This window comes from Tenrec ecaudatus, chromosome 9, assembly GCF_050624435.1.
Source record: "Tenrec ecaudatus isolate mTenEca1 chromosome 9, mTenEca1.hap1, whole genome shotgun sequence".
NCBI lineage: Eukaryota > Metazoa > Chordata > Mammalia > Afrosoricida > Tenrecidae > Tenrec > Tenrec ecaudatus.
In genome coordinates this window covers 68,675,703-68,695,094 of record NC_134538.1, presented here as the reverse complement: position 1 = coordinate 68,695,094, position 19,392 = coordinate 68,675,703, and the positions used below count along the sequence as shown (strand labels likewise).

General features: G+C 39.3%; 1 protein-coding gene across 2 annotated transcripts in view; it reads right to left on the bottom strand.

Moving 5' to 3' along the window:
- VPS41 (VPS41 subunit of HOPS complex) overlaps nucleotides 1-19,392 on the bottom strand; it is a 216,769-nt gene that overhangs the window by 151,111 nt on the left and 46,266 nt on the right. For both annotated transcript variants that reach the window (XM_075558184.1, XM_075558185.1), the window contains 2 exons: nucleotides 9,619-9,726; nucleotides 6,427-6,504 (listed from right to left, as the gene is read on the bottom strand). In XM_075558184.1, coding sequence (XP_075414299.1) covers nucleotides 6,427-6,504; nucleotides 9,619-9,726 — 186 coding nt within the window. The remainder of the gene's footprint in view (nucleotides 1-6,426; nucleotides 6,505-9,618; nucleotides 9,727-19,392) is intronic.

The following is a 19,392-nucleotide window of genomic DNA, read 5'->3' as shown; positions in this document are numbered from 1 at the left end:
AACTATATTCCAGTGAGCCATGTCTATTGCTGAACTGAGCTGTTTTGACTGCAGTGGAAGCAGTGTGTTTTAATATCAGGAAGTAAGGACGCCTGCTTTATTTTTGGTCTTCAAAATTGCTTGGAGTACTCGGGGTTTCTTTCCTTTCCATATGAACTTGTAATTAGTTTTTCCACTTCAGTAAATAATGTTTCGGGGATCTGTGTTGGGTTTTCATTGTTATCTGTAGATCACTTTAGGTAGAAATGACATTTTCACTATAATAAACTTTCCAATCCAAAATCATTTGGTGTCTTCCGTTTCTGTAGATCTCATTTTGAGTAATAATGTTGTGTAATTTTCATTGCATATGTCTTTTATGTACCTGGTTTGGTTAGTGGCTAGATTTTTTATTGGTTTGGAGCTATTGTAAATTGTATTTTCTTGATTTCTTTTTCGTCGTAGCCTTTGCAAGTGTACAGGAGCCAAGTAGTTTTTGAGTATAGATCTTGTACCTTATAATGTTGCTAAATTCTTCTATTTCCAGCAATATTTCGTAGACTCTTTAGGGTCTTCTATGCAGTAGGGTTTTGCTATTTGCAAATGGATAGTTTTACTTCTTCCTTACCAATATGGATATCGTTTCTTTCACTTTGACTTATGGCTCTGGCTAGGGTGTCCAGTATCATGTTGAATATGAGTGGTATAAATAAATACTTTTGCCTAACTGCTGTTCTCAAAGGGATGGCTTTCTCCATTGGATACACTGTTGACCGCTGGGCCTCAAGTGATGTAATCATATGGTTCCTTTACTTTATTTTACTTCTGTAGTGGATTATATTGATTGGTTTTCTAATGGTGAACCACTCTTACAGTCCTGGAGTTAATCCTACTTGAGGATGGAGATGGGTTTTGATGTTGATGGTGCCTCTTGGTCAGCATTTTGCTGGAATTTTGGGATCTATGCTAAAAAGACTATTGTCTCTAATTATTTTTGTAAGTCTGCCTAATTGGTATCAGGGTTATGGTAATTTCATTTTTAAAAGTTTGGTATGTTCTTCAATCTAATTCATTTTTAAAGATAGGAAGTACCGTTAGAGTCAAGTCTCCGGATGTTTGGTAAAATTCCACGGTAAAGCCATGTGGTCCTGAGCATTTTTATTACTGAAATTAGCTGTTTCGTAAATGACATCTTCAATCTCTTTTTTTTTGGTAAGGAGTTTGTTAAAATTTTCTATCTCTGTGTCAACTGGGATAGGTAATGTGTTTCTAGATAGGGGTCCACTTCACCTAAGTTTTCAAATTTATTAAGAGTACAATTTTTTTTTAACAATTTATTGGGGCTGATACAATTCTTTACACAGTTCATACATATACATACATCAATTGTATAAAGCACATCTGTACAGTCTTTGCCCTAATCATTTTTTTTCTCTTTTCTTCTTTTACATTTTATTAGGGAAGAGTACAATTTTTTATAGTAATCAGTTATGATCTTTATCTGCTGAACTGGCTTTAAGGTCATCAATTTTAGTTCTTAATTTGTTATGTACTTCTTATGGTTTATTTGTTTTGTCTATCTAGCCAGTGCTTAGTCAATTTGAAGGTCATTTCAGAGTCTACTTCTGACTCAATTCTTTGGTTAATTCTTTCTCTTGTTTAGTTTCTGGTTTTTTAATATCTGCCTTGACTTTTATTTCCTTTTTTTTCTTTCTGAAGGGGTTTCTTTTGCTCTTTCTTCTCTATTCACATTCTGAGTTTAAGTTTAAGTTAAACCTTCATTTTAAATGTATGCCTTTTTTGCTATCAATTGTCCTCTGAGTACTGCTTTTGCTATATCCCAAAAGTTTTGATATGTTGTGTTTTCATTTCTGTTTGACTCCAGGAATCTTTTTTACTTCATTTTTAAAATTTTATTGGCATATAACTCACATACCATACCATTCTATGGCTTTAATATATTAAAGAGTTGTACAATTATTACCACAATAAATTCTAGAACATTTTATCCACCCTTATATCCATGATTACTAGCTCCCCATTACTCTCCAACTTTCCTTGCCATCACCCTAAGAAACGATTAACCCAGTTACTGTCTCCATGGATTACTACTCACCCCGGATTTCATTTTTTGTTTCACTTCTGATTCATACTATGACCCAGTGGTGTATCTAGTAGTGTATTCGTTAGTTTTCTTGTTACTGACTTCTACTTTCATTCTGTTATTGTCAGAGAGGAAGGTTTACGTGACTTCCATCTTTTTAATTTGTTGAGGGTTGTTTGTGTCCTAGCATATAGTGTATTTTGTAGATGATTCATACCAGAGAAGAATGTGTATTTGGTCAGATGTATTTAATCAGGAGTATTCTACATTTGTCCAGTAGATTCAGCAGGCATATAGTTTGACTTTGCAGTCATTTTTTAGATGATCTTTTTATAGTCTAAAGTGGTGTGTTAAGAGGCCCCTTCCACTACTCTGGAGCTGTCTATTTCTCTTTTCACATGAGTAAATACGAGTATCATGTATTTTGGTGTGCTGCTATTAGGTACAAGCTTATATTGATTATTGTACTGTCTTCGTGCTGAATTGTCTTCTTTACCCTTGATCGTGTTAACTTACAATCTACTTTATCTGATATCACTATGGTCACTCCTGCTCTTTCTTGTTTGCTGGTTTCATGGAACATTTCTCTCCACCTTCTTAATTTCAGTCTGCTTATGTCTAAAGTTTGTGTCTCATGGCAAGCAAATGGATACTTCATGTTGCTGTATTCATTTTTCCCCCCAATTCACTTGCAGTGCAGTGAATTATTTGTGGCTCCTCTGGCCATAGCTAATTTTTGTTACTCCCACCAAATGACTTTACTCTTATGGGTCTGGATAAGAAAGTAGGGGAAGACACTGATTGTACTGTCTCATTCAGCAGTGAGGAATTGCCATTTTGTTGGGTATGAAGTGAGCCATCTCAAAAGGAGGGTAGCTCACTGACAACACAAGAGAAAAGCCACCCCAAGATACCTGCACATTGAACCTCCTTGATAGTTTCGACCACTGAGGGGCAGCAGAAGGCAGATGTAGTAAAACCAGGAGCCAGGTCATGACATCAAGCAGTGGATTCCCCAGTCCATAGAGCAGAGCTTGGCTTGTGGAGACGGGTGTCTCTGGGCACCTTACTGGGGGTACAGCGTTTGCTAAATCATGAAGCTGGAGCTGAATGCCTTCAGGCTGAGGCTTATGATAGAATAGCAGGCTTTGGACACTTATTTGGCAGCTTGGTATCATTGCTTGAGATGGGCAGATGCCAGGACAAGAGGCTGCGGGTGGGAGAGAAGCCTCCTTGTGAGCACGCCAGAGAAGAAACTGTCCCGACTGAACAACTGCACCCTGAGCGTGTTCCACACCCACGGTATTCTGTTACGTTCCTTAGGGTGGCCAGTTTGATTTCCGTATATTCCATCTAGAGATAGCCATTATAAGGATATTACTGACAACACATCGATGTCGCTTGTCCTGCTATTTGTCTTTTTATTGTTCCTTATCTGCTGTTTTATATTCTGTTTTTTGTTTATATTTTACAGCTTTCTTACAATAAGCCTTTTCTGCTTTCTTCTGATTTTCTTTATTGGTGATTTCTTAGTGGTTATCACATACATTAATTACATATAACTTAGAATATAACTTAGTATAACTTACATATAACTTAGAATAGAACTTAGTATAACAATGTTTATGCTTATGGAAAAACTCAACATACAGTCTAAGCCTAATAAGTCTATTGTTGATATGTAACCACACTATTTCTACTGACTTGTCACCATTAATGTCAATACACAGTCCACATTCCATGAGCTTACTTTCGGCTTCTATTTCCTATAAACATAATGATGTGTTATTAGTGCGGTGAAATACTGAGCTTATTCTCTGAAACGATCATATTATTGGTCCTTGCTGCTCCACGGTAGATGGATGAGGCTTTCTACTCCTATAAATAGTTAGTCTGAGAAAGCCACAGGGACAGTTCTACTCTGTCCGATAGGGCCAGGAGAAGTCAGACACAACTTGCTGCCGATGAGTTTTTGGAGTTTCTTATGATCATGTTTATTCTTATTTTGTTTTGAGATCATTTATGTTTTATTTTTATCTGTATACAGATATTAGTATTTACCTAATAATCTTGCCTTTCCACGTGGCAGCAGTTCTTTGACTAATACACAGCTGGCATGGCAGTAGCAAATCCTAGGGGTTCTGTTGTTCATTTTGCTTTGTTTTGTTTTGTTTTTTGGTGGTAGAAGGGATGTTCTAATTTCTCCCTTATTGTCATATGACATCTTTGTTAAGTAAAGAATTACCATATTTACATTAATATTTTATATGCATCACTCTATCGTCTTTTGGCCACTAGAGTTTCTGGGGAGAAATTCACAATGATTCTTATGAAAAGCCTACATTTTATTTTTCTCATGCTATGTGAAACCAAACACTTCTGTCTTTGGTTTTCAAATTTTTCAAAAATTTTAGTAGAATATGGCATAAAGCCGGTCTTTCTGTGTCTCTTCTGACTGTGCTGCATATCGTTTCCTATATTCCCAAGTTTGGTTCTCTATTCAAGTGTGGAAAAGTCTCTTTCATTATCTGCTCCTGTGCCTTTATTGCTGTTATGGTGAACTGATATTCCAATCATTTAATGTTATATTTCTTAACTAGGTCCCATTTCTCCTTTTGGTTGTTCACTTTTCTGGACAAAAAAAAGTATTAAAAAGGTATCTTACTGCTTGTTTCTTTTGAGACTTGATATATTCAGTTATCTTTTCTTCCTTTATTCTACTTTTACTCTAGTCAATTCTATCTCTATGAGTTTCAGTTGCTTTTTTTTTCAATCTTTGTTTTGATATTTAGTTTCCTTGTTCAGTTTGTTATTTTGTTCTTCATTTGTTTCCTGAAACATAGTGATTTGTTTTATGTATGTTTGTGCTTTCTTAACCTGGTTAAGAAATATAGTGATTTGTTTTATGTTTGTGCTTTCTTAACCTGGTTACCGCAAAAGAAATTTCCTCTTCTTCAAGTTTTCCTTTTAATCAGTCCTTCTTGTGGTAGTGTGTGTTTTACTATTTTTTTGTGAAATGTGAGCCATTGCGTTATCTTTTTTAAATTTTAAATTTCATATGCTGGTTTCTGTGGGAAATTTTTCGGACAGGACATCTTGGTAGCTCACCATCTAAGTGCCTGGCTGCCAACCATAAAGGCCAGGGTGCCCTCCCACCAGCTGCTCCCTGAGCAAATGACGCAGCAGCCTGCCTCTGCAGGCACTCCCAGGCCCAGAGCTCCCACAGGACAGCGCCAGTCTGCCAGCAGGGCCTCTGTGAGGCCAAATCAAGTAACAGTAGTGCACCACGAGGGCACTCATTCTTAGCTTTGTTTCTCTACAGTTCTGGACACTTGAACTCTGGAATACAATACAAATGAGCAAATGGGGGATTTCAGCTAGTCTCTGATGTAAACAGTGGGGCTCGCCTTCCCTATAATGAAGGTGACAGCTCTCTGTGGTGTTCCTTCACAGACTTTCTCAAAGTATCCTGCTGTGGGCGGGGACACAGCCGGTTTTCTCCACGTGGCTCTCTATCCAAAGCAATCCCTGTCTCTGCTGCTACTGCAGTTCCTCCCAGTCCTAGTCTTTATCCATGCAGGGCCTCAGCACCATGGACTCCTTCCCCCACCTCACAGTTACATAGACCCTTAATTAAAATGGCCTATTTCACCATCTTAAAAAAAAATCAAGCTGTAACTGCCTTTACTTCATTCCTTGTTTGAGGTGCTTCCCAGTCCTGTTCCTATATTTGTGTTGAGCAAGTTCTCATAGCGTTGGCAGAGAGGTTCTCCCAGGTTCTATGCCATCCCCACTCCTCTTTTCTCCCACTTCTGGGCTCATTCAACACCTCAGCAGCCATGTGGAGTTCTGCAGTGTCTATCTGTGCTTGATTTTACACACTGTCCGGTGGGCATGTGGATGGAGGAGTAAATGGGAGAGTCCCACTCACATCATCATCTCGCTCTTCCTCTCCCAAAGCTAAAACCTGTCCAGGAGCAGATTATCACAACTTTCACCCACAGAGTAGCTGATGTGTTCAAATTGCTAACCTTCAATTAAAGCCAAAGACTTAACCACTGAATCACCAAGGCATCTTTTGACACTGAGCCCACTGCAACCTCATAGGACAAAGATGAACTGCCGCTTCACCTCATCTTTCTCCTACAGAGGTTGGCGGATTCGAAAGACTAACCTATCAGTGAGCAGTACAATACTTAACCCGCTGCCCAAACAAGGATTCTCCTCTATTTTAGGCACCCCTGTTCTTTATGTTACTAAAACACATTAATAAAACAAATACACAAAAGCACCGACTTTTAGCCTAAACTCTAGCTCATATTTATTTTAAATTGGATACTTACCACATCAAACTTCTGAGTGATGTTCCCTTGGACATCGAGTAAGTAAACTTTGCCATAATGTGTACCCAGTGCCAAGAACTGTAAGAAACACAGAGCAACCACACAATGAGCATAGCATTGACAATCTTTAAGAATAAGACCAGTTTCAAAGTTGAGGTGCCGACTGGGTGAGTGGTTTGTAACATCTCAGAAGATGCCCATTCCTTGGAGAAGACTTGTTTCCTCCTTCACTGAAATAAGAGAACAGGGCCAGAAGTCGATTTCACTGTGGTAGTGTAAGCCGGCTGTCAGAATGACTCATGAGGCCCCTCGTCTACTGACAGCTAATGGTTAGGATGCAGTCTGACACAATGCCTGATGAATTTAGGCAGTAAATTCAAAAGGCAGCTGGGAAAGCCCCACCAACCTACAGCTGAACTCCAAGTCAGAAGGGAATTATTAAGAAATCCCCCTAATTTATGGCAAGTGTATGAATCTGTGTGGTTGTTAATATAACGATGCACACAGACAACAACAATATTATTTTATGGGGTGGGAAACCCAAGGCATAATGAGAAAGATGAACTGGAGATGTTTTAATGTATAAGGTTGTGTACAAATGTTTACATACAAGAAGGGCATCAAAAGGTCCTCAGACAAAATTCCACTCTCAGCAATTCCATTTTCTTTTCGAAGTCCCCTCACGCTCATGCAAAAATACTTTATCTCCTGTCACAAAACAACTGCTGAGCTCTCTATCCATTCCATGCTGGGCAATAGGTTCATAACTCCCCGTTTCTTTAATTCTCTGCATTGACCCTAATCCAACCCCCATGAGAAACTGTAGGACTCCCTGCAATGTCACATGAGAGTTTTGGTCTTTTTCTTTCTCCTTTTTTTTAAAATTTGAAGTTGGAACATTACTCAAACAGTCCCAAATTCTCTGTACTTCACTGCATGTGAGCATGCTTCATTGCAACCTCTAATGAAATGCTCGAATTGACAGACACTGCTAAGCGTTTCAGTCAAGCAGCACAATCTTTAAAAAAATAACCTTACAGAAAGCCAAGATTTAAAAGGATTTACCAAAATGGAATTGCTTAAAATGAAATTTCAGTGCAGGCCCTTAAAATATGTGGGCACATTAAAGAGGAGTCGCAAACCAAAAGGGGAAGAAGGGGTCATTAGACATTCATCCCCTGCAGTGTCTTTCACTCCTGCAAGGTGGCCTTTTTTCAGGAAGAAAAAAGTCCCCCGGGTAAAAAATCAATACTGGTTAATAAAACATCAGGTGTGCAGACATAACTAGGTATGACGATTCTGCTGCACAGGCCTGCCTGAGTGCACCAGGTGCCATGACGATTAGTCATCCAGGGCAGACAGCAAAGCCTGGTGGAAGCAGGAGGCTTTAGCACAGGGAGGGGAGTCAGGAAGAGCTAATTCTGGGGGGAAATTAGTCTGAATATTTGAACCAAACAGGAATGTTTCCTCCAAATGGGGGGGCTTGGGAGAAGCATTCTAAACAAAATAGAAGATTTGAATGGCTATAATTTCTTTTCCACAGTGACACGCTTGACAATATTTGAATACAAAACACAAAATACTAACTAAAAACAAGTAACACTGTACTTCTTTCAGAGACTATGGTTGGTAAAAGAACAGATCGTAAAAGCTTGCTGCATCCCCAAGCATCAGATGGTATTGATTCTCCTCATAAATACTGTATTTAGTTTGTTGGAAAACTAAGGCAGCGTGAATCCCTAAAGTGTCTGTGATGCTGTATCATTTTTCCAGCACTCCAGAAAGGCTACTTTGGGACTTACTATTCTAACTTATTTTATGGAAGTTTTAAAGGCTCTATGCAGGGAACTTTACCCAGATATGAATTCATCTCTTATTTTGGCCAAAATTCCTCATTTCATTCAATTTAATATTTAAGATAGATGAGAACCATAAAATCGTTACTGTGATTTCACACTTTCACCCTTAGCTAAAATTGCTCTAGAAGAGATTTTTGTTTTTTTGAGAACTTGTTTTTTGTTAATAGTTCATCATTTAGAGTAGATAAATTACTTCTTCCATCTTTCAGAAACAATGTTATAATCGCTTCAAAAATATATTGTTCCTAAAAATGTATCCAACAACTAAAATGAATGTTGAGTTATAATTTCATTTAGAATATTTTATTAAAAATTTAATGTTACAAATATGACTGTGCATAAATGCAAACCCTTTTGTTGAACTAATTTCAGCCAAAGTTCCGAGCTTTTGTAAACTGAATTCTCCTTTTGCCTGAAAACACTTAAAATCTGGAATGGCAGAAGAGTAAGTATAATTTAGTTAGCCCCTTTCATGTTTGATTATGAGAACTTGATGCTTTTAATAACGCTCCAAAAACGCAGCTATCAACTGCTCTGAACCATTCATGACCAGAACTGATTTTCCTTGACGAACTTGACTTTGTGCAAGTAAGCAAGCAGAAGAGGTGAGCGGCAGTCCACTGGATTCCACAAAAGAAGTGAAAAGTCGCCGGTTCAAATTTAGTCAGCAGTATAATCTCATCTATCTTTCATGTCGACATTTACAGCATTGAAACATTAGAGCAGGGAAGTCTTCAATTACACATGAGGAACTAATTTCCAGAAGCTGATGTCTCTTTCCTGGAAACAGCCAATGGAGTGGCGGAGCTTGGGCCAGAACTAAGAGACAAACTCTTCTCATCTGGAACACAATCCTCGTGGGTAGGTAAGAGTGCATTTTCTCCAAGGTACCGCCCACTGACCGGGCTCCTCCTCCACACAGTTCAAGGCCCAAGGCCGGCATGAACGCAGTGTGGTCTCAGGCCAGGCCAACTTTGCCCTCCACTTCCAACCTTACCGCTTTCCTAACTCAACACCTATGTTTTTAAAATTAGGTCACAGTTTTCCTAGAAACCACTTGCTCTAAATCGTTAAACAGCTATTACTGTTTACATTCTACTTCTTGATCTACATTATACTTATTATACCGATAGGGTGCGTGCGTTCTGTAAGTGTGTGTGGAGGGTTATAATGACATAGGTAATGTTTTTGGTTGTCCTTTTGTCTTTTGTTGGTGTGGAAGATGAGAAGGGAGGAAATAGGGACACAGTGTCACTAGTAAAAATAAAACACCCAAAGTATCAAGTTTCCCATGTCTACACCACTTATGGAATACCTTCCAGAGCTACTTCACCTTGTCATGGACGGTCATGCAGCTGGCTGCATCCTTCTGAAGAATTTCAGTGACGCCATTGGAAAGCCTTTCATACTTCAGCTTGGGTTCCTCTTCACTTTCTTCTTCCTACACAAAATGCAAAGAAAAAGTCAGGCTTTGTGCACTTACACAAAACAGATGTACTTCTCAGGGGGGACCCAGAGATGGTTCCATCAAGCATCTTCTTATTAACCACCAGTCGGAATAGAATCAACAACCAGCACAACAACAACAACGGAGGTTTAGTTTTCAAACTGAATGTGCCAACTGATAAAGCTTCATGGGGAGAATAAATTAAAAAACGTGAAAAGTATACATACTGTGAAAATGAACTTTAGCATGTTAGAGTAATTGTAAAATTGTCTAACAACTAAATATATGCCATTATACATGCTACTAAAAGGTGCGTGAGAAAAATACTCATCAATGTAATTGAATGGACATATATACACTCTCAGCAGTGTCATAGAAAGACTAAAAATTGTTTCCATATAACAAATGACTTTGTCATATTTTAGAAAAGCTAAAGAGACTTTCAATTAGAAAACTATGACGGAGAAACATCAAAGTAAAAGGAAATGTAAAGTTTAATACAGAGTAAAATGTATCAAGCCCTTTCAGGTTCAAATTTTTCAACTGATAAAATCATTATTATTTGAGGCTAGAAAATGCATTACTCACTCTCATATAAATGCTACCCATTAAAAGGGTCTTGATCATTTTATACGTTTGTAGTGTCCTTAACATTTTGGGCCACAGTCACTGTTTGAAGCACTTGCCTCCAATAGTCAACAGTCACATGGACCTTTGAGTGGCTTCTAACAGTGACCCATCGGCAACATAACCAACCAACCCCTGGAGCTGCACCCTCCGCACAAAGTATTACTATGTGTGAGCCCACACACTGGAATGGAGCCTACTGTGAATTCTTCTCTGTGAGAGTGTCCCTCTTCTACACTGACCCTTTAAGAATGATGTATCTTTCCAGGGACTGGTGCCTTCTGAGAAATTGTCCAAGTAGGTGGCAAGTCTCGCTTTGAAAGGAACATTCTGCCCTTTACTTCTTCTTAGACACGTTTGTTTGTTCTTTTGCAATCCATGGTACTTTTAACATTCTTCGGTAATACCATAATTCAAATGTTTCAATTCTTCCCTAGTCTTCCTTCTTCATTATCCAGCTTTCATATGCATATGAGATGCTTGAAAATACTTCGGCTTAAGTCAGGTGCACGTAAGTTCTCAGTGACACATTTGCTCTTTAACACTCTAAAGAGGATTTGGGCAGCTTTGCCCAAAGTAAGACTACCTTCATGACTGCTGCATCCGTGAGTGTTGAGTATGAATACAAGTAAAACGAAATCCTTGACAACTTTAATCCTTTACCTATCATAATGTTCTTATTGTTCCAGTTGTGCGAATTTTAGCTTTTCTTATACTCAGGAAGAATCTATAATGAAGCTTGCAGTCTTCAATCTTTGTAAGTGCATCAAGACCTTTTCACATCCACTAAGCAAGGTTGTGTCATCTGCATATCACAGGTTGGTAATGAGCCTTTCTTTAAGCTTAATGCTGCATTCTGCTTCAGAAATCTGTTTTCTTAGATTACTTGCTCAGCATTCAGATTGAGTAAGGTTGGTAAAAGGATGCAACCCTGGCACACATCTTACATGGCTCAGTGCCCACCTGTTCTGTTCAAACAACTGCTTCTTAGTCCAGATATGGTTTCTGCATGAGCACAATTAAGCATTCTAGAATTCCTTTTCTACAGAATATTATCTATAATTTGTTATGATCCACACAATCAGGCTGTGACACTGTAAATAATCAATGAAGCACAATAAAATACTTTTATGGTATACTGTGTTTTCAGCCAAGATCCATCTGCAATCAACAGTGGCATCCCTCATTTCACACCCCCTTCTGAATCTGGCTTGAATTTCTGGCACTTTCCCATTGATGTACTGTTATCACCATTTCATTATCTTTAACAGATAGTATTAATAATATTGTGTGATCATTTCCAAATCTGTTAGCTCACTTTTCTTTAGATGGGCACAATATGGATCTCTTTCAGTCAGCTGGCCAGGTAGTTGTCCCCAAATTTCTTCACATATAGAATGAGTACTTCGAGGACCACATCAATCTCTTGAAACATTCCAACTGATATTCCATCAATCCCTAGAGCCTAGCTTTTTGCCAGTGCTGTCACTACAGTGCGAACCTCATCTTTCAGTACTATCGGTTGTTGGCCATACGCTACCTTGGGAACTGGTAGACGTTGCCTTTGTGTATTCCTTCCATCCGCTTTGGAAGCTTCTTGCTTCACTCACTATTTTACTTATAGAACCCTTGAATATTTCACATAGAGGCTTGAGTTTATTCTTCTTTTTTCAGCTTAGCATGAACGTCCCTTTAGCACTTCCCTGCGTTTTCTAACTCCATGTCCTTGCATATTTCATTACACTTGTTCTTCTCTGGCTGCTCTGGCTGTTTGGCTGTTAGTTCACTATTTCTTCTGTTTAGCTACTCTCCAGTGAAGATCGTTCAGTCTTTTACTTTTCCTTCCTTTATTTTTAATGACCTTTATGTTCTCTTCATGCATCACAATGACCTTCAAATTATCCCACAACTCATCTGGTCTTCGATCATTAGTGTTCACTGAGTCCCATCTTCTCTGGGGATGTTCTCTAAATTGGTAGTCTGTTCCACAGCCCCTGGGCTCCTTTTGATGATAACAGCCTTCCCTGCCGTCCTTTCCCGCAGATGTAGTCAACTTGATTCCTGTGTATTTCATCCTGAGGTGTCCACGGATAGAGTCACCATTGATGCTGTGTTAAATATATATTTGCAACAAAGATGCCATTGGTCTGGTGAATTGATACCCTGTAATCTCCAGCACCATTTTGAACACCGATATTTTCCAAGTAGTGATCTTTTCTTTGTTTCCAACGTTTGCTTTCTAATTACTATAATTATCAATGCATCTGGAGGGCACATATGATCAATATCAGACTGAAGAAATTGGTAGAAATCCACAATTTCATCATTGGCTTTAGTGATTGCTGTGTAAATGTGAACAGTCATCTTATTAACTAGTCACGATTGTACGTGTATATATATTGTCCTATCACAAATAATATTGTACTTCAACATAGATCTCAAAATATTCTTTTTGATGATGAATGTGACACCATTCCTTTTCAATTTGTCGTTACCAGCACAGCAAACCATATAACCATGTGATTCAAAATGTCAATACAAATTCATTGCAGCGCACTGTCTAGGATTTTTGTGAATTCCATTTTATTTTTTACTTCTAATTTCCCCACTCATACATTCCATATTCTGATTAACATGTTTCTAGCTGTTTCTTCTCCTTTGGAGTTGTGCCCATCAGCAAAGAAAGGTCCCCAAACGCTCGTTCATCAGGGCCTTTAAAGTTAGCTCTATCTTAAGGAGACAAATCTTCCCTGGTCATTTTTCCAGTGCCTTCCGGCATGAGGGATCATCTTCCAGCATTATATCAGCTAATGTTCTGCTGCTATTCATAAGCTTTTCCGTGGTTAATCCCTCAGAAGTGGACAGCCTATTCCCTCTGCCTATTCTATCTTAATCTGTCTTCCATGAATGATCCCACAGACATTTGAAATACTAGTCGCATAGTTTCCAGCATCCCAGCAACACAGAACCTACCATAGTACAGAAAGCTGACAGATACCCGGTGATAATTCTCAGTTACGGAATGAAGTTAGTAATCAATACGGAGTCTGTTGTTAGTTCACTCCAGCTCAGAGTGAAACCAGTACGATGGAGCAAATTTGATTCTAATGCCCAGAAGTAATAGAGCAGGCTAAGTTGTAAACATTATTATAATGATTTATAAAAATATTTTATTTTGCTACATTGATTAGTAATGAGGGGGAAATTGAATCTATGGAAAGATATGATATAAAGATATTGAAAGATAGCCAACTCAGATGGCCTGCAAAGTCAACAGTTCAAAACCACAAGCCGCTCGCCTTTCACTCCCATCCACAGTTACAGTCTCGCACACCCACAGGGGCAAGTTCTACCCTGTCCTATATACGGTTGCTACGAGTGGTCACTGACTCAATGGCAGTGAATTGGGGGGTGGGGGGGGTTCCCCAAGAAATAATCCTTCTTTGATGTAATGTAAATTCTGGCATCTATGCTTGTGGTTATAATCCCATTTTGAAGGAAGCTCTCTGTTCTAAGAGTAAGGTGAGATGTACTGAGTTTTCATCTTAGTAAAGGGTATGACTCTGATCCCTACCTTTTAATTCCCTGGGAGATGTGGCTTGCTGAAAGACAAAAATCACACCTCCATATAAGAATGAGCAATCTCAGAAGCAGGAATACACAGAGCAGCGGTTCTCAACCTGTGGGTCGCAACCCTGTTGGGGGTCGAACGACACTTCCACAGGGGTCACCAAATTCATAACAGTAGCAAAATCACAGTGATGAAGTAGCAGAGAAGATAATTTTATGGTTGGGGGCCGTCACAATATGAGGAAGTGTTTAAAGGGTCACAGCATCAGGAAGGTTGAGAACCACTGCCCTAGAGAAATCCCTGGGCCATTGGAAGAAGAGACACCGTGCAGCCCTTTCAAACTCCACCAGAGGCTTTGACATGGAGACCAGAGAGCAGCGCAAAGGAGCCAGGCCAAGGCCAGGGCCAAGGCAAGGAGAGGATGAGCTAGAACAACAGAGCAGCAGCACCGACACAAGGAGACCGGGAGGCAGAGAAGCAAGCGGGCAAAGGCCGGGAGAGGCTGAGGACTGGAGAGAGAGAGAGAGAGATAGGTGCCTAGTGGCTGAGGAAACCTGTTGCTGTAGACCAATGACTGCATCCGCATTGCTTACTGATCTGACCTTGTGCTAACCTGCTATCTTCCCTAAGAAGCTTCCCTTCATCATGGCTACTGTCTGCGAGTTAGTGAACCCAGCAGGGAGAAGCACGCCCTGCGAGAAACGGCTGCTATCGGAACAGGAAAAGAAGGTAGAAGGGGGAGGCCTGTCTGTGGCATGCCTTGTGGCAGTCACACTTGTGTGGAGCTGGGTTTTCCTTCTCTCGTGTACCAAGAGGAAGGAGGATTTTATTGGGACCTCTTGCAGATATCATAACATTCCATCATTCAATCAAAGGTCTCCAGCCTGCTCTGGATCTCTGCCCTGCTCAGGGATAGGAGCTCCTGGCAGCCACAGTCTCTTCATTTTCTGTCTTGACTTCTGCACTGTCCACTGTCTTGTGTCCATCGGTGAAAGCACGGTGAACTTTGCCTGCATGTTTTCTTATCGTGATAGGAAACTGACACTGTTTGCTACAGAGCAGCAGGTGGAGAGATCTCCGAGGCTGGGGAGGCACCAGGTGAAGGGGCACCGCAGATGGCAACAGCAGCAGGTGCCCACTGGTACCGCAGTGCCCTACATTTATGTCATTTTCATCTTCCCACTAATATTAAAACAATTTGAGGCGCATCTGGGCTCCTACCCAAAACATCTATCAAGACATTATCACCTGTCTAAAGATATAAACCAAGAGCTATACAGGCCATGATTGAGGATGGCACAGACTTCAAGATGACGGGGAACTGGCCTTCGCGGTCACTTTCTCCTAGAAGGCAATGATCAGCTCTGGGTGCCAGACAAAGGTGGATACTCAAGCTGTGGTTGACTAGAGCATGATACTGCTGCAGAATACAGAAAGTTGGAAACCTTTCGGTGCTTGTGGGGAGAAAGGAACAAAATTTCAGATATGAGAGGCCAAGATCCCAAGGTAAGTTGGGCAGAAAAGTGAACCTGTAACAGTTTCCTAACATTGACAATTACTAAAGCTATACAACCCGAGACTAAGAAGCTAAACAGAGAGTCCTCCCCACCACCCCCGCAAAACTGCCTTGATGTGTTGAAACGGTGAGAGTTCAATGTGTGCCAAAACTTCCACAGATTTGAAATTGGAACCCTGGTTGCCAGGAATAGAAATGTAAACCTAGGCGTGACTAGACTAGTTGGATCAAAGTTTAAAAAGAAAGGACGACTCCTCTTTGGAGAAAGAAAACTACTGACACCTCTCAATTGTCCGCATACTATCGTCTCCTCCTACGTAGTCAGGGGAAGTGGGTGGATGCGGGCTTACTAGCTCCTGAAGGGAGGAACCGCTCATGAAGAGATGAGTAGGTCAGATGGCATTTGAAGTGGCGACTACAACACCTGAGCCTACCACTGCAGGAACAGAAGAAAACAAGCCACATTATTAGAGAGCTTATGCAGTTCAATGGAGCCCTGGTGGTAGAGTGCTTATGGGCTGAGATCCGCAATGTCCACAGTTCGAAGTCCCTAGCCCCTGCGCTGGGAGCAGGAGAAATTACACCTGTAAGCGGCTGGAGTCACAGAAACTCTAGCCTGTCCTATAGGATCGCTGAGCCAGCATCAACCTGATGGCTGGGAATTTATGCAATTCAAACTCATACTGTTGAAGGGTTAACTAGAATTCAATAAAAAATTATCAAGCATGCCATGAGATAGGCCTACATGACCAAGAAACACACACACACAACCAGATCATAAAAACAGACCAATGGGTGACACACAGTTTTATATGACCAACTCCTAGAGTCCACACACTGTACTGCCACTTCAGCAATATCCTATTGATCATATCATCTGTCCACTCATAATTCATCAAAGAATAAGAAAAGCTGAGAGACTGGGCTACTGGGGGCCATTGTGGATAGGGTTTGTTTGTTTTTAATCTGTATTCTGTATTTACTGATAAGCTGCCTTACAATTTTATTCCACATACATATAAAAGTTATTAGTTATTTATTTAGTAAACTATTTTTAAAATCAAAGATCGCTCACCTTCCATCAACGTACCAAAAATAATTTAAAAAATAAATAGTAACAGAAATATATAACAAGCACAGTAGCCAACAAGATGCATTCACTTTTAAAAGGGAATGAATGACAATTAACCTAACAAAATGTGATACAAGCCAACAAAAGATCTGTTCACAATATGAAACCCTTATTAGCCACTTTTAAAGAAATCTCAATCATTTTCAAACAAGCAGCTATCTAAATGAGGCATCAACTAAGTCCAAATGGAAGAAGCACACCAGCTTGTGTGATCCAAGGACTGTAAATAATAAAATTCAAATCTGAAGGAAGGAATGGTATTAGAGTTTAAATTGTGGACACCTGGTCTGCAGGCTATAGTTGACTGTGGAAACCTAAAATCCATTTGCAGAGTCCACACCGGGATTAAAGATCCTCCAGTGAACCTATCCCTTCTGATTACAGTTGAGGGAAGGGCAAAGCCTTGCTATCAGCGAGAGAGTAGTATAAAGTTGATTATGGCAAGTGCCGTTAGGTTACAATGCAATATCTAATCATTCAGTCTCCCTTTCAGCCCACTTTAAGGTCGGTTTTTCGTTTTAAGTGAAGGAGAAATACATGTGGATTAATCCTCTGGAGGAGCCCCTCGGCTCATGGACCAGGGATGTGAACAGCCCTGCTATCATGCAGAGTGCACTGGAAAGTGGAATATTACAGCTGCAGTTAGTTTAAAATTTAACACTTTGTCATTTGATCTCCCTTTGACCCATTTAAAATCTATTCCATTTTTAATATGTTCTGCCTCTTTTTAGATTGAGATTTTTCTGTCTCACCTTTGTTATTGATGTTAGTTTTGTTTTGGTTAATGTTTTTCTGTATATGAAACCCAGGATGGGTACCGTATATACATGAGTATGAGCCAATCCAAATACCAGCCGAGGCACCTAATTTTACCACAGAAACTGCATTAAAATGTGCTGAAAAACTTGGCTTATACACAGGCATATACGGTAAATCTACAGAGACAGTAACTTGGTTAATGGATGTATAATGGAGAGGTTGGGGGAGATAGAGAGCTAATAAAGATGAATACAAAACAAAAAGATGTCTTCGAAGTGATTGCGGTGATGATTGTACAGCTTTGCTTAATATTATTGAACTACTGGATCGTATGCTTTGAGAATTATATGCCAATAAAACAGCTTAAACAAAAGAAACCTCAAAAGAGAAATTTATAACAAGCAACGTTTTTTTAACTCATGTATCTACAAGGAAGAAATAGAAATCATTACACAGTTAACATTAAATGTGACATGGTGACATGTGTGGTCTGAAGTAAGCGTGTTAAATACAAACTGAATCTCGAGTGTTAGCCTGTGTAAGATACCACTTGTTGCTCAAGTCTGGACATCAAATGTGCATTCAGTGTGAAAAGCTAATTCTAGCCTCTTGACTGCTTTGCATAAAAGCATTCATCTACAGACCATTAGATAAGTTATTGTAAATATGTTTGCCTGGCTTATTTGTAAGTGAAAACAAAATAATTTCTCTCACATAATATAGAAATACTTTTACAACACAGTTCACTGGAGCATTCATGCAAGGCTTCAAAAATCATAAATAAAACGAAAACTCCTATATGAATCACTTGATGCACCTTTTCATGCTTTCCTGAAGGTATCTTTTATGTTATGCTGAAAGCAGTCTAAAGGTCAATTTTTAAATCCGCTCCTCCCCATCTTGCTATTAACACAGAAAATGGAAAATGGCTAAAAATATATTTCACAGATAGTATTCTACTACTGTAAGCTATGTCACATAAAAAATTGTTAAACACCCAAATATCAAGTAAATTTAATATAGAATTTTATTATAATTTTTTAAAAGGCTGTCATGTAGTTTGAAATTCCATGGTAATTAGCCCAGTTTGAATAAAAAATAAATCAATTGTTTTTGTTGAATGTTAATAATCTTGAAAACCTACAAATAAAACCATCAATAGTCTAAGTTGAGATGACAGCTAACTGCGTTTCTATGACAACCTACTGGAGTACTACAAGTCCTGACTAGCAGCTAAGTGAAGATATGAACAGAGTGACATTTACCCAAACAAGAAAAACTTGCAGCTTTCCTTTAAAAAGAATCAATTCTCTGGTTCAAATGGATTTTCCATACGCATACAGTTCTTTTAATTAAAGACAGTTATTTTAAGCCATTCTGTATGATTCTAAAATAATGGAGAATACATTTTCTATCAGAGCCATTCTAAGTTTTGAACTTAAAAAAACAAAAAATCACCACTAAAGGATAACCAATTAAACATCTCTGCCTGAAAACAGTTGAGTAACTCATTATTAACACACCACATGGACAATTCTCAGGGAGGATGCCAAGTTACCTAACTTGGATTTATCAACCAAGCATGCCATAATTTTCTTCCCAACTGATAGCTATAAAATTTACATATGAGAAATTTATTTTGGGTGTTTATAATGAATGAATTCTACACTTGTAGTATGTTTAATTTTAGCAATGTCCCTCATGCATCAATGCATTTATACATGATTATCAGTGTTAGAATCGGAATAAAGAAAAGCTTGAATTCTACTTTTAAAATGAGTCACAGGAGTTCTGGAGGTTAGCAGAGAAATCCTATTTTATACTGGTAATATTAATACAGAACTGAACACTGTATCTGTGGAGGCTCGTTCCTAGGGAACATCCAATCCACTAAATAAAGTGCTGACGCATACTGAGGATGGGATGAGTTCCTGCAGAAGGGTACCATGCTTGCTAAAGTGAGAGGTCAGTGGACAAGGGGAGGCCCTCACGGAGAAAGACTGACAGCAATGGGCTCACACACAACAAAGGAGAGGATACTGAAGGATGGGACAA